At 40.5% G+C, this 16975-nt stretch overlaps 1 protein-coding gene across 1 annotated transcript; it reads left to right on the forward strand.

The window, feature by feature from the left end:
* Window positions 1–13020: 13020 nt before the first annotated feature.
* Window positions 13021–15950, forward strand: LOC106749506 (protein FAM195A-like). Its single transcript, XM_014629013.1, has 4 exons — window positions 13021–13216; window positions 14751–14884; window positions 14990–15115; window positions 15676–15950. The coding sequence occupies exons 1-4, from the start codon at window positions 13212–13214 to the stop codon at window positions 15750–15752; spliced, it is 342 nt and encodes a 113-aa protein (XP_014484499.1). The 5' UTR covers window positions 13021–13211; the 3' UTR covers window positions 15753–15950.
* The last annotated feature ends 1025 nt before the right edge of the window (window positions 15951–16975 follow it).

The following is a 16975-nucleotide window of genomic DNA, read 5'->3' on the forward strand; positions in this document are numbered from 1 at the left end:
CGTTCGTCTTTCCTCTCCCTTTCCCTTATTCTCTGACTCTGTCTCATTCTTCTTTCTTTCTTTCGCACGACGGAAACTATACTTCTATATGTCGCGAGTGCATTTAAGAGGAATTCCAATCGTTAATATCGCGCGATTAAAGCCGCACGGTTTCTGGAATATTTTCCTTCCGCATAATACCTTCCTGCCGTCTCCCATGGCTGAGTTTCCAGGTCGAGAGATGCTCAGCCATTAACGGCGATTGTGGTTCGGCGGGGACGAAGAAGAGCGTAGACGACACTCGTCGACAATTCGAAGGAATCCTCGCAATCTTTTCTCGTCGACAATCCATTTCGCTGCGCATCGTTTGCAACACAAGATGCAGATTCATCATTGCCTTCAAAATCCGTGAAATTACGACGACGATAATCGTCGATTAATCCGTACGATGAGTTTCCTTCAAGTAGGGCACGAAAGGAAACAACGGGCAAAATTACTCTTTCGACTTAACAATCGCGACCTTAATGAGAGCTAATCTTTAAAAGAAATGTCATGTCATTTGGATCCAGAAGTATGCAGCATCGCAGATACACTTTGCTCATATGTTTATGTAAAAATCATCGACGTTCAGTTGCGTTTAGAAATTTTCAAAACTTACGACCATGCAGATGCAGAAATCAACCGAAATTCGTAGACGATATGGATTCAAAAATTCGCATATTGTAATGACTAATTAGGGTTAAATAGTCATTTAGCAATAATATTAAATAGTCACTTAGAAATAACTATTTATAATGACAATCACTTAAATACTTAGAAAAATTGCACGTAATTTTAGTTCCTCGTTGGAACTTTATAATGCATATTTTTTTTATATAATACGTGCACAGCATGATAATATATACATATTGCGGCGTAAGGATTATTATAAAATTCTGAATACTAAATAACGTTCCGTATTAAATATTACAAGCTCGTCAATAATGCGTCTTCATAATTTCATTAAATATTTGACAAATTAGAGAATTGTGCAAATTGCCACGACGACAACGACATGTCTATTTGTTTCGTTTTGTTCTGCTCGAGCGGCTCATATAAACTGGAAAATTTTTCACATTTACCAGTATCGTATAAAAATTTGGTAGAACGCGCAATTTATTGATTCCAGAGTGCAGCTCTGACATTTTCCACGGCGCAACGTTGCGGCGCGTCCTATGTATAATACGCCGTGGAAATTGCTAGCTTCCAATTTAACCATGCCAGATTACGTCCGAATTAATTCTGCCGAACGGCAGAATAAACTTTTCATTTCGATTCTCAATTAAAATATGCTTCCAACTGGCGTTCTCGCTAGTTTAAATAATACAATGTAATAAAAGATATTGGCGAGAAAGCGTGTCACGTTTAACAATACGCTCGCGAGAGATCATTGCTTTTGCAATAATCGCATAGGTCGCCTGCACGCGATACCACGCCCGTATATTAAGTTATGAAATGGCCGTTTTTCATTATTCAAATTTCCCGACTGAGTAGTTCAGCTTTTTTCATGCAGTTATATTGTATGTGCGATATTTGAACAGTATATATCTCACACGTGAATTCTAGCAGAATTCAGTAGTTCTGTATATTTTTATTATGCGAAAAAGATCCCCTGATTTTTTCTCTCAACCAACTTAAACGAAATCATTTCAAACAAACGTGCATGCGTACGTGACGTGCTCGGATTATTTATCCATCTGATCCGACGCGCGGAGCGCGGCGCCCGTTCGTTCTCTTTAATTCTAATAACGCCGGTCGATTATGACGGCAGTCCTATCGGCATCGGCACTGAGGTTCGTAAAAAGTCGCGCAAGAATCGGCCGCAGCTGCGTGTATGTAGGCTACGTTAATCCACCTCGAAATACAAACCGTCGACTTGGCCGTGCGCGTGCTCCTCGCCATCGAGGCAGATACGAGATTAGATTCGGCGCAACAATAGCGCATTGTCGATTCAATGACAGCTAGGAAAGCCCGGGCCGGGGCGAAACTTAAATTGGACTAAATTTCTAACGAAGCGCGATATATCGGCAAATCCAGCCGGGCCACTTTTGCAGTCAATAACAATGGACCGCGCCCCGTACGCTAGCGAATTCCGTCGTGCATATTTACGAGTTCGCGTGCAACGCGTGAGAGGCGTCGTCGCGCGAGATCCGCACATCCCTTCGAGGCTCCTGCAACGGACGCGTGCAATATTGTGTTTTTCCCCTCTTTTTTTTTTCAAAAGAATATTTCAGTTTGAAATAAATCACCGTGTTAACGTAAAAATAAATGGTGGGAGTGGCAAGGGTCGCTCGTGCGGGTTTGAATCGTTATAAAAAGAACGAAAGGCCCGGCGTGAGTCCGCGTTTTATTTTCGCTCGTTCCCGTGAACTTGCCCCGTAGCGCGTTTTCACGAAACGACCGCTCCTCGACTCGCTGGGGTTTGCACACTAATTAACGGGGTGACGCTTGATTAGCGGAGTTTACTTGTCAATCTATACAGTCCGTCCTATTATCATCGATTAACTGGCGCGCTAAATAAAGTTCTGTTCGCATTAACAGATGATGCGGTGGGCTCGCTATAAAGTTCGTTAGCGTCCACCCGATGTATCGCACAGCGGGATGATGTTATCGAGCTTGCGATAAAAACACGGTAGAGCGCACGAGGCCTAAATACGCCTTCGTAAAACGGTATTCACCGATCGCGCCGAATTATTTCGGGATTCCGAAGCGATGAATGCGCGGGCGGCTCATTCGATTATCGGAAATCGTGTCGTTTTATAATGTTGTATATAAACTGTAATTATACGCATGACGTAGTCTCGATCACGTATCTGATATTGGTGTCTCTGTTAGAATATCGAAAGCATTACATTTGGAGAATGTATTACAGATTCAAATAATTTTATTAAATAAATAAAATACACGAGCGAATTTTCGAATGAAGAAAAGCTTCGGCCTTAATTTCTAATTTTGCCGATATTTGTGTGCCCAAAGATTTCCAAATTTCTAATTCCGAGAATTTTTTCACACGCGCAATCCGTGAATTCAGAATGCTCTGTGCTACACTTAAGAATATTGAAATTTATAGAGATCCTTTGAGCAAAAGATAAATATGTTTAGTAGCTCCCGTGCTTGGCAACGTTCGTTGCGCCGAGAGATATTTAAGCCTTTTTATCTTCATCCGTGCAAGGATTATTGCATGCAGATGGGGTCGCGGGACAGCGGGTCAGCTAAAATGGAAAATATCGTGGATGGGCGAAGGATATCGGCGGAAAATGAAAGTGAAAAATTCTCGACTACCGAGCTTCGGTAGGGAAGCTCCGAGCGCGAAGGAGAAATAGCCGGTACGACGTTGGTATAAATTTCGGGACACACGTACGCGGACATAAGCGCGAGTGAGTTAAGCCGCCGGTAGATTGTAGGGGTTGACTCGAGGGCATGAATACGAAAAAGGGTTGTTCTTTCCAGTATGAAGCCTAGAGGCGTCAGTGGTGCTGGATAATCCCTTCGACCGACATTCCCACGTTCTCGACAACGATCGAGATATCGAACGGCGACAGCGACGGCGAGAAATTTTTAGATTTTCTTTACAGGAAAAATCTCACGTCACCCTCGCTACAAGTTGTTTTCTCTTTCCCCAAGGATTGGACGATAGATACGTTAATTTGATCGCTATCGACTCCGGTAAACTGATTCAGTTGAGGTGAGATTTGTACAGATTCTCTCTCTCTCTCTCTCTCTCTCACCTTCTCCATGTTTCCGACTTCCAGTGAAAGCCCGCTTTCGAGGCGAACACGTGTTTCGCCTGCAATATCTCGAGTGCACGTCGCGAGCTATAAACTCGCCCCGATATCTTCATGATGTATTTTCAGGCGTCTTCTACCGTCTCCACCATCACCGCCACCACTACCACTGTCACCCCGCTTTTCATTTATATACAGAAAAGAATACTTCACGCAGACTCGATCGTTGTATAAAACACGGAGTGCGTAAGGCAATGAGGACGCGAAGACAAATCATGTTTCTTTGAGACTTACTCGATCTTCGAAGATACGTATTTTTCAGAAAAATACAAGATAGACGGGATGTTCTACAAAAACTAATTCTTTCCTTCAGCTTACTCATTATATTTACAATTAGTGAGTGATTTCAAAATGTCGAATTAGCTTTATGTTGGGACGAAAGGAAAGTACGTTCTTAACTCAAGAATACTGTTTAAATTTTGGATGTATCGGTGTTCATTATACTCCCTCAGTTCATTATACTCTCTCTCCCCCGTCGATATCTCTTTCTAAAGTTGTAAAAGGCAATATATTCTTAAAGTACACGAGTCACGTAATACGTAATGCTACGGCAGGTGGCGAATTTATCCGAGATCGGGAAACTTCCCGCCGATTACAAACGGTTCTTCCCGGTGAATAAATCCCGACGAGCGAATCACGACGATGCAATATCGTGGGTGGTTCCACGCGTGATATTTCAGACGGTCGGATATACATCGGTGGGAGCGCACGTCGCACTTAATATAATATTTACGCGGCTGCCTGTCCCAATTAGGGAGATGAACTGTTATAATTAGTTCATCCTTCATGTCAGCGCCTATGCGAGGCGCGAAATGCCTGTGGAAGCCGAAGCACGATCGCCATTGCGCCGTAGAAGCTGCAACGTTTATCATGGAACGCGGAACGGATTTTAGTCGGAACATTCTAAGATCAGGCTTCACCTTCGCACGTCAGGGTTAACTTTGACCTTTCAGCTCGAATGATTCTTTGCTTCGCTGTAGTAAACCAAAATTAATAGAAGAATAGAACGAAAGGAAGTTTACGGGCATGTGCTAAAACTAATGTTTCCTTAAGACCCATCCAAGTAAGTAGATAATTACAATTAATTGCACTGTAAAAGCCCTCGATACCACAAATATATATATATATATATATATATTAAGCTCATAGATATAGTGCATGAATCATAGACATTAAGACTAATATCATTAAATAAATAAATATAAATGCTTAATTACTTTGCTTTATGTGTGTAACAATATTTAATAAATATAATACTGATATATTTGATAATCATATAACTGATATATTCTTGCAAAAATATAATATCATTCGCAGACGAGATGTGAGAAATATGTCGATCATAAATCTGACATTTGCCGACATTTATCTCCCAACGAAAACTACCACGAATATTGAACGTGTTAACCGGGCGAAGCCGATTGGCTGCGGAAAGCTCTCCCGTATTTCAAAGGTCCAAATAGTTTTCTCGATTTACAGACCGCGCGCAACAAATGTGTGCGTGGACTCCAATTTCAAAGTTTGGGAATAGATCTATACATGCATTATTTGTCCTTTTCAATTGACGGAACAAATCGGTTTATCGTTCGGAACGATTAATTCACTGCTGTCGAATTTCCTCCAACTCAAAAGGCACTCGCGTATCATGAACTGCCGGGGCGATCAAGTAGACCGCATTAATGGAATTTCGCCGAACGCGATACTGGTGAATCGGCCAACGAAGAATCCGAACTATTCAAATAACGAAGTTAGGAAACTGACGCAATAACGGCGTTCGTAACGACCCTCTCGCGACTCTGTATTTCATGCTGGCCTTTACGATTGTCATCGGGGAGTGGAGGGTCGTCATCTACAAGCTGTCGGACGCATCTGTTGGTTAAACAGCGAGCGATGCATTTCCTCCTCTTCCTCCTCCCAAGTAGAATTCATCCTGCTCGGAGGGGCGGTGATGCGAGCGTAGGCGCAAAAAACGCGCGAAAGAAGACGCGGAACGTGACTGAAAAGTTCGAAGCGCTGATAAACTTAATTAAAAATCCGCGGATGTAATGAAATTCTATCGAGCGCGACCGATCGATCGAATGAAAGATTTTCCCTCGTCTCCCCGTTGTAGAGCGCTCAAAACGCCGTGGAGATTGAATAATCGGGGGAGAAATTTCTCGTGATGATATTTGAACGCGGCTCTGAGTCGAGCGCGCGGGTGCTCTCATCTATCCGTTTATCGAAAATCTTTACAACCGTCGCGTGTTCGTTGACCGGTGAACGGAGTTCTCCTCGGGTTCTCGAGATACACGGTGTTGTCGATATGGCGAGATTGCGGTGGAGATGGAAAATAAGAATACTCGAGGAGAACGTAGAACGCGGGAAGAATAACGTTCCACCTCGATTCCTCCGCTGGCTGGGTCGAGACGGACGAGAGGTCGCGTTTTCTCGTTCGCGTTTCGGTTCGGTCTTCGTTCGAGATTCGGCGCATTTCCGTTTCTAATGTCCGGGCTAAACCCCATCCCGGCAAACCAGGTTTCTAATCCCCAGCGACTCGGCTGCAACACGATTATCCCGCGAGCGGGCGTACAATTCGAGTCGCGAGTTTCATTCGAAATTGCGTATCCCCGGTGATGTTGCGGCACGAAAGGAATTACGTTCAATTTGCTGTAAAGCATCAGGCATCGTTAGCGGCGTGTCAAGCTACTTATTCAAACTAGACCTCCTCCCCGAACGGGAAGCGTTAGCGCGCATTTCTCGCGGAATAATATCGCGATGAAACCACGGTCGTTATGAAGAGCAACAGCTGTTATAAGCTTCGCGATAACTAACAGCCGTTGCTTATTGCGCCGAAGAGCTCGAACGTTTTTTCCCCCCGCAAAATCCTTTAATAACGCCTTCAGGTAAACCACTCGTTAGGCGATCTCATTAAGCCGTAAGTATGCGCGCGCGCATGCGGCGAAACCGAATATCTTCGGGTTTTTTCAATTAAAAGTAAAACTAATTCAACGAGTTATAACACGACTGTTGTTTCCGACGTTACACGATTGATCACTGAGCTCTGCTTTCATTCAGCGATCATTCCCGAGTCGCAAATTTGATGCTACTTTGATGCTTTAAGATAGCTGAACCGTAAAACAGTCTCGCTCAAAATTAACATTCGTTACTTAGATAGTTAAATAAACTTATAAGACAGTCATTTCTTTATGAATGATAAACTTATGAAGGGGCTCCTTAATATCGCTACTGAAAATCCGGCATTTTAATGCTACCTGGAACAACTTATTTTAACGCTAAAACGGAAATTTAAGAAATCGTCAAAATGGAAGTAAATTTCATTATTAGAGTTGAAATTGAACCTATTTTGCTATCTTAGCTTTTACTATGTTATAAAATTAAAGATTGTAAAATTAAAGATTGAACACAGAGCCAACATGTCAACTCGGGTTAACTCCGAAAATTTTCATTTTCGCTTTTTCACGATTGCCGAAAATTTCTCCCTGTCGCGTCGCGATCGAGGGTTCGCGAATCAAAGGAGGTCGCGAAATCTAAAGGAATATTATTTTCGACTACAACGTCGCGACGCCGCGGGCCGGCGAGTTTCGCGGTGTTTCTTTTCCCTCTTCTTCGTCTATTTCGTCTCCCCGAGCGAAACCTTATTTCGTCGAATGAAATTTCGCGAAAGGTTTCCCGGAGCTCGTAGTTTGACCTGGCCCGGACGCCGTCGGTATCTGCCACCTTCATTTTTCGTGTTCGCTTCTATTCTGTCGCGCGTCGTTTCCGCGGCTCGGAAGCGTCCGTGCATCCATTAAAAAGCTCGCTGCCACGATCGACGTGGCCGTGCTTTTAAAGCTAATTAATGCACAAATAATGTAAAAGTATGGCGAACAAATTTCATTAACATTCCATGACGAGACCACCGATGTTTTCGACATCGCGTGAGTCTGATCCATGTCTAAGCTAGCCCGATTTTCCTGTCGAATAAGAGATACGTTTAAGAGAGCGTGTATCGATCGGCACGAAGAAGTGCACGCAGTATTCCAGAAAAATGCTTTCGGGAAAATCTCTCCGAACCGAAACTCACAAATTACATTATCGTTAAATTGGTTTTCATGGAAATCTTCCTAACAGACTGTACATTAATCTAAAAAATGTAATGTCTACCTTTTCTCTTCTAAATATCTTTTTATACGTATAATTAAATTTATCGATTAGACCGAAATTAGTAATCCTTAGGCTACTATCAGCTCTCAAACTATAGAACCGAATTTTGTGAAAAAATAATTTAACGATTAAATATATCGCCGAGTGCCGTATTTGCAGCTAAAAATCATTTTTGAAGAGTAATTCTATTGATTGTATATCATTTTCCTAAAATACCAAGAAAGCATAACCAAGATGACTAAACGTCCCCTTAGTTAGGTCTCTATCTCTCTCATAATAGAGCTCATCACATAAAAGCAGGAATTTTTCGTACGATACAATAAATCACTTTCACTTTCAAAAATTTCGATTTCGGTTACTGTCCGCTACCATCTCATCGTTATCAGGGCCGTCAGAAACATGCATGTATTTGTCCGCTGACGCACCGAATTTTTAACAGCAAGGCACGGTTAATATCGATCTGCGGAGTAATGTGACTTCCAATGAAGCGGAGGAAAATGTTGGAAATTCGTGTTCGCCTTTCGCCATGTTGGTCGAGCGTCCAACGCGATAGGAAAGGAAGGCGAGGGCGAAGGATTGCGCGACGCAGGGAGTCTCTGTATGGAGAGAGGAAGAGTAACGCGTGTGCACGGCGGTGCGTATCGGAAATCGATGCGTGCGCCCGCCTGTTGCCACATTGCACACGCATTTGTCCGATTTCATGAATGTATGTATCGCACGCGCCGCTTTTTCCTGCCACGCGTGACCCGTGGGATTTCCACGCACGATGACTCGCGCATGACGATTTATCGTCGACGTTTATAACCGAGCACACCTTATTAAACGTTTCTCGACGTATCTCGGGATATCGGCTTCCCTGTACGCCAAAAGTCCCACCCAAGAAGGGTCCGTGTCAGGATTACGCGAATCGACAAACTTTTATCGAGTATAGATCTTTCGAGTGATCCTTTAAGTCATCTTTTAAGTCGAGGTTTTCTGCACCGTGACGAAAAGTCGTAGAGCGGAAATGCGATATGTGATAAATGTCAATATCATAAAATTCGTCAATATCATAAAATTTTCTAAGACGTCGAAAGGCGATTTGTGAACAGATTTCCCCACAGTTTGATCGTGTATCAAATAATTACCATGGAGAATCGCAACTCTTACGTCGATGGTTGTATATCTTAGAAAATGAATCCTGTACATCGATCCATCCATTTGTTTAATAAATATCGTTTTCGCTGAGCGTCAAGTTACACGTTCAAATTGCAATATAATTCGGAGTAATCTCGATATAATCATAGCTGCATCCATTAACGTTGGCGATCAATGGATCGTTAATAGATGTGGAGCATCGAATTCCTGATTAGACGCATCTAGTTAAGCGAGCCGCTTCAATGAAGATATTACACGGATGTATGCGGGCTATATATCAAGGGCAATTTCAGAGTATTCATGTTCTTTTCGTTTTCACACACAGAAAACGAAATTAGTCCCTCCTTATCTATGCTTCGTTCAATTCATATCGTCTTATTGCACCTGCCGTGTTACAATTAATTTCCTGAAATTCTGAGCGATTTATCTGATTTGCGCAACGGACGCGTTCTTCAGCAATTAATCGAGCACGAGTGGCCGGTCAATAATCTCACGCATCAACGTCGAGATGCACGGAATGAAATTTCCCTCTCAACACACGTGATCATCCTGTGAAATTTGACTCCTGTATTTCTACGGAATAATAGGCACGCCTTGTGGGCGGCCATGATCAGTCGATATCATTGTCTCCCGATCGAACTGATGATGTGGTTTCTCACACAGTAATTTGTATTCGAGTTATTCCCCAGGTTCCTGTTCTAGGAAGTTTGACCTCTCCTGAGAGGATGAGCTTTCGATCTCTCGTATCTCATGGAGATACTTGAGGAAGCAAGATAAGACGGGTTCTCAAATTTCGTCGTAACGAAAAGATCTTTCGTATGATTAACGAACGACACTTAATGTATTTTATTAGAAAAATCGTCACGATTTCATTTAGTTTTATAAATATGTGGAGAAAATTCATATATGTTTTTAACACTCAAGATCTCTTCGAACATTTCCGACGTTAATTTATCATATCTTCTCGATTAAGATCGGATCAGCTTGAAGTTGTTGATATCAAGTTGCACAATGTAGCCATAGTACCCGAGTTTTGACATGGTTAAAGTGTAGTTAAACCTCCAAAAGACGGCCCATGATCAGGGTTGCAAGATCTCGTGGTATCTGATACGTCTTTATCGTTACTTGGACAACGTAGAATTGTCTCACCCGTTAACTGGGTTACGTTTAATTACCAGATGCATTCATGACGCGTCCCTAAACGCAGTGACCCAGTTCAGAAAGCAGTTTCAAAGCGAACTGTCCTTCGTTAATTAATGCTATTAAGGCACGCCTTTTTCGAAATGTCATTTCGAAGTGATGCCGACAGAAAGTATTTAGATAACTAAGACGAACAGTGACACGAGTGAAATAATCGAAAAGATTGCGCGATTGATTTCATTAATTCAATAACCGTGTTCGGAAATTGCGGAATTGACTCGTTAAAAAAATAAATAAAGAAATTAGGAAACATAAGAAATATGAAATATACAAAAGTACAATTTTGTCAGTACGTACATATAAGATAATCGATATAACCGAATTAAAAATAAAATTAAAAAGAGAATATGATTAAAATTCGGGCGATTATCTTTACGTTCATCGAAAGATATGAGAGTGCAGTAAAAATTGTTTTGAAAAGTATTTAAACAAACGCATGTTTTTGACATATGTATTGCCATAATATTGTTGCACCGAGAAAAAAAAACAGAAAATAAAAACAGGCGAACGAGAGCATACTACGAATGAGAATCTCACATGCACGAATCTCTCATATTTCTTACATGTCATCCTCGTATTACATTATCTCTGTACGAGACGGAGCGATCGATTTATAAAAGGGCACCGTGCTGAAGACGCCAGTCAATTTCGGATGATCTACAACTTTCTATTTGTCTGCGTCTACTGGAATACATATACATTTTCTTTTCCGTTTTTCACCAAACGAATTGCAAGCGATAAAATCGCAGCCCGGTTCAAAGCATAGAGTTAATTACATCTCCGCACCGACCTACAATAACGATCTACGGACTCCTGGCCGCCGTTGCTCGGCTTCGTACATGCGAAACGCTATCGCCGAAATGAACGGAAAAGCGCGATTTAATTGGCGCGAACTTTCGTGTTAGTCGAGCGTGCGATCATCAAGCAACGGGACTAAACTATCCCGGTTGTGTTGCGTACGGAGAGAAAATCAAGGCGGCTCAGAAGTTCGTCGCGGTTGAATTTTCTAATGAACTTATACGTTCTTTACTTCGGCGTATAACGTTTCATATCTCTCAATCGACGCTGACGACCCACCGGTTCATGGCGCGTAAAGTGACAACCAACCTGGACAATGTAACAAAGCGCCGCAGTCATCGGTGCTGACGATGACGACAGCTGCTGTCGTCTTCGTGTTGCTCGCGTTGACAGGAGCATGGCATCAGACCGTTATGAAACGAGACGGCAGGTAAATATGATGAACGTGATATGATGTATGGGAGACAGTGAGAGAGAGAGAGAGAGAAAGAGAGATTTCAGAAATAGGAAAAATATGGAATATTTTGGGTAAAGGCACCTTTTTTAAATTTGACTAAAAAGTTATGTTACCTTTTCTCTACGCCGAAAAAAAAAGCATAACCTCACTTTATACTTGAGAGATAATCATGCTCGATACTTTGATATTTCGATAATAAAGAAGAGGAAAGAAGAGAGGAAAGTCCGCACAGATAATACGATAAGTTTTGAAATAAGTTTCGTAAAGCTATGGGTGGGGTTATCGGCTTTTCCCATTCTATTGTGTTATGGCTGTATCTTTTAAACGATGATTAAATCTGCTGCGGTCGGTGGGAAGGAAAGCGGGAGTAATTGCATTTTCCTTCATGCAATCTCCTTATGGTATTCCGATGGATTTTTTAAGCGTGTTTATCGCAATGCGAGTATAATATTGAGAGAAATAATAATATAATCATCATTCGCATTTTAACTAATAATAATAATAATAATAAGCAGCATGAAACTGCCTATCCGATTAGTTCGAGCCAGCTCGAAGAGTAATAATAATAATAATAATAATAGTCTATTCATAATCACGAGCTAAAAACCCTGAGAATGCATGAAGATTTGCAAATAGTTATGATTAATTGAGAATACCTTTTTATGCAAGCACCAGCTTGTTCGACACCAGCTTAGTGTTCGATACGAGAAGAAATGGTTTCGAACATTTAGTATGTGAATATGAGAATACGGCAGAGCCATCTAGCGGAGACAGAACGATATTAGCAGAAAGCTGAACTAATTCGACCTAACTTCAAGTACTCGATGGATAATACTGACGTTTCGCAATAACGATAATTTTTCCATGCTGAATGTTTTATGTAGAGCACTGAGGAGCAATAATAATAAATTCTTTTCTACAGTGTGAACTCGTGAAAAGTGAATATTTCCAAATGCTTTCAAGTTAGAAAAACACATTAGAAGAAAAGATTCATATTTGATTCTATGGATATGTAGAGAAGCGACATTGAAAACATCGTTTTGATTGGCATGATGTGATTAACATGATCCAAGCACAATATATTGAGATGCTTTGTAGTCAGTGAAACGATCCGTATGGTCAGTCACAAAAAGGTTGCAACATTTTTTTTGGTAAGTTTCACAATGCACCTTGTATTCAGTAGGAAAATATATCTCCTGAAAATTTCATAAAACAAATTCCCTTTCTGGACACAGGATGGGCTCCGAAATTTATAAAAAAAAATAACATGTTACAATCTTTTTGCGACCGACTAAACAGTGTTTACAGTTAGACTTGAGATGACTTTAAATATAAAATTTGATTATGAATACTATCCGATAATACCGACGTGTGTCTAGATTAGACGCAGCGCAGAGGAATTAGCACCATCTAGCGCCGACAAAATTGTATCACGTAGCCGCTTTCTCAAATATCATCGCGAGTTTCTGCTTCTTTCCGGTTTGTCACAGATTCACACCGTGGCTATTGTTGACAGCAGTTCCAGACGCAGCTGTGCGACACGAGCGTGTGTTCTGTTGCTGACACTTCGCTGGAACTCGTTCAAGCAGCCGGATAGCTATTATCAGCTAGCACGTCGGAAGACTGAGAGGCCAAAGGATCATCGTCGAGGAATTCCAAGACTGATTGATAAGATGAGGTATTTGTAATTGAGAACGGACTCCATTCTCGCTTATCTCCCGTTCATTTCCTTCCACATTATTTCTACTGTCGTCAGTGTTTTTATCGTCATTTTCGTGCTCCCTACGCTGCTCGAATTCTCATCGTCACTGCTCGGCTGCAAGCCGATAATCCGCGCGATTGCCCCTCTCGCTGCAACGAAAGCGCAGGCGGGAATGAGAAAGCACGCCCGCACCTGTCAACCCGCCATCTTTTTCGCGGACGCTCTCGTTTATCCTCGAATCAATTCGCGCTTTCAGTCCGTTGATTTCTCGTTTTCCGCGAGATTTCGAGAGACGCGGAATTTCGTTGCCGAGAAGCTCGAATGTTCCACGTCGCCGATTGTTTTCTACGATAATGCATGTGTCGAGTGTGTACGTGCGCGCGTGCATGCATGCATGCGTACGTGCATGTATGCACGCAAGTACAGTTTTCTTAGCACCGTATATTTATGATCGATTTACGTGGAAATCGTGTCACGGCTAATTGTTTGGAGAATCACGCAGGTGTCGACGATGACGCGCGTTCATTATGACGCTTTGAACATGGCTGTGCACTTGTATATACGTGGCTTTCAATGCATCAGCTATACTCCCCGCCGTGGGAGAGTTTAGCTGTTGTGATCGCGTACATTTTCGACTTTCGTGATATCAATCGAATTACGCACACGATAATTATAGCCCACGCGTTCTCTTTTGTCCGCGTTTTCCCGTTGTTTTCGTACTGTTTTTCGCCAGAAATGATTGCCAAGCGCTTGCATGAAATGGCGCCTCTGCACATGCAGAGGCTCTGTTTACTTGACGTTTAGTAGGTTAGTCATTAGCATGTTTGTTTATTTTGCAATCAGATTCTCTATGCGTGACTAATTTCTAGGTTACACATGACATTTGCAATCGATGTTTCTTGCGCACAGGAAAGGTTAGGATTTCATGACTGAATTGAGCGTTAATCCTTTGAATTACCAGTTAAATCGTGTTTTAACATACCGTTACATTTTAGGCTTTATTTCGAATGATCTAGAAAATAATTTATAAAAAAATAAGACTTAAGAAACGTTATTTTTTTATCTGGGAATCTAAAATATACATGTCTTTTTGCTTTAAGGAATTAGAGTTCAAAAGATTAAATGAGTAGTGTCGATAAATAATTATAATAACTATAATAAAAAGCACATGTTATGTGTGCAATGTGTTCTGATCATTCTTATATTTCTTTTTTATGCATTTCATAAGTCTACAATATCTACCGATCGAAAAAATTATGAAACTACTGGATTATCTGATAGGAGTAATGACATGATAAATGTATTCCCTACTGATAAAGCATTGTTTGATCAAGAAAAGATATAATTTTTCCTCAGTACTCAGAGTCATCAGACCAATATAATTTTCAAATAATTGGATACAGGTAGAAAAACAGCCTCATTGATATTCTGCTTTTGTTTTGCAATAGAGAAGAAAGTTGACATATATCTGTGAGACAGAATCATTTATCATAATTTTATTATTTTACAGCGGCAGATCGCAAATGTCAGCGATGAATGGGAAAAGGCCTTCTACAATGCCCTCTAGACATCAGCCAGAGATTTGCCAGACAGAACCGGTTGCTCTGGCGCAACATTTTGACTTGATAAAATATATTTATGACTGTAAGTACACTTGCAATTTTATGCACAACAAAGGATCAAATTAAGTAACTATATTTTCTTTTTCAGAAAAAGTTTGCTTTACTTTATATTATATTGTTTTTTCAGCGTGGAATTCTGTATCTAGAGAGCTAGATATGTGTCATAATCAACCACACAGTAATACCTCCAATTACAGAAATGGAGCGTCAGTTACGTATTACCAAGAACGCGAGCCGAACCCACAGCTGAAGGGTAGGCAATCGAGTAAAAAGTATAAATCAGGCCATCGCCAATAAAATGGTCGAACTTTATACTTTTAAAGGTGTAGAGATCAACCATTCCGCTTGCATTGGTCTTAAGAAAATACGTTCTTTTTTACTACTGTGCATTTCAATTGGCTGTTGTTTCTTTATATATAGAGTCATGTTTTTTTATATACCAGGAATCATAGCCTGGAATCTCGTTATTAGATTTCGACTGTTTTCTAAAGATTTAAGATTGTTTTTGCCCTACTTATTTAATACAAAATATATATTGTAATAAAATATCCGGTGAAAATATCTGCCTTCTTAAGATCTATATTTTTTATATATTATAAACACGTTCGTTACCAATGTCATGTATGCATGACAACAATTTTTCTTCCTATATCCACATAGAAAAACTGAGTTGGTTTTATATATTAAAAAGAATACAATGTAATCTGCTGGCAGAATTTCTCAAATAAACTATGATAACGAACGTGTTAATTACTGTAAAGTACACATCACGACATTCGCTGGCGAATGGAAGTATTGCACTTTACTTTACAGATTTCGAGCCATTCAATTTGGAGGCGTGGTGGGGACAACGCGTTGTACAAAGTATCACTAGGAATGCGAGTTCCTAGTGCCAGACCCAACACATTGACTATAATCGGACATTTTCGAACAGACACAAGAAACAGAAGAGATAAACTGGCAATCCGCAAATTCAACCTTTTCTTTTAATTTATAGACAAGATTCGCGCGTTATACACTGAAAAGAAAGAGACGAAAAAAGCGGTGAAAGATGATATTTTACACACATATATATATATATATATATATATATATATATATATATATATATATATATATATGTATATGTATGTATTCGGAGAACAACTTTCGAGTTTTTTGATAAAGAGCAGAGGGCGGTGTAACGTGAAATCGATATGACAGATCGAAAGAGAAAAGAAGAGAAAAAAAAATGAGAAAGATACGGCGACATGGACACGCTAATATGCGAAACATTCCTTTTTTGAGTTATATCTTAACGGGATATTGACCTCCCGTTTTGACTTTTTTCTTTAAAACGTGTTAAATAGAGATCGGATATTAAAATCGTTTTCCTGTTTCTAGTATCATCGTGTTTGCAATATTTGAGAGAGACGTTTAATAATTAAGAAAATTATACTTGTGCATGACGACGAACTATTTATTTTAATCACTAAGCGATGCGAGATGTACGCGGTGAGGCACATAAAGCGTGACGAAATCCACATATAAGAGAGTATCGATTTTAGGGAGACATTAAATGAGTTATAGAGGAGCGCATGCACTGGCTTTAATAGTGTTCTGTCGTAAATAACATCGCTTATAAAAAATAAGTTTTTAAAATGATACTCAAGACAAAGAGAAACTAGAGAGAGATTGTTGGTGTCACGTTCTCTACGTGTCTCACCCTGTATAATTTTAAGGCATAATTAACTACGATACACCGAATTTCCACCGTTATTTAAAGAGAAACATAAGATAATCGTACGTCTTTTTACCTCCTTGGAACAACGTTGGATGAAACGAGTTTGCTGCTCAAAGGTGCACAAAGCATTTACAGAGTGCTCAAGCTTGTTTGATAAAAATTGCATGGACGAATTCTAAGAACTGTACCTTCCTAGAATGTATACACGTAAATGTACTTTTCCACGTGTTACATTTCACACATTTCCAAGAGGATTTTTCACTCTCACGTCCGCAAGATCCGCACTTTAGCTAAATAGCAAGTATAAATAAAAAAGTGTTTTCCACTTTGACGAAGGAGATTTTATTAACGTATAAATATAGGAGACGCCGCACTTGAAATATAACGATC

Source organism: Dinoponera quadriceps, unplaced genomic scaffold, assembly GCF_001313825.1.
Source record: "Dinoponera quadriceps isolate SergipeBrazil2010 unplaced genomic scaffold, ASM131382v1 scaffold3162, whole genome shotgun sequence".
Classification (NCBI taxonomy): domain Eukaryota; kingdom Metazoa; phylum Arthropoda; class Insecta; order Hymenoptera; family Formicidae; genus Dinoponera; species Dinoponera quadriceps.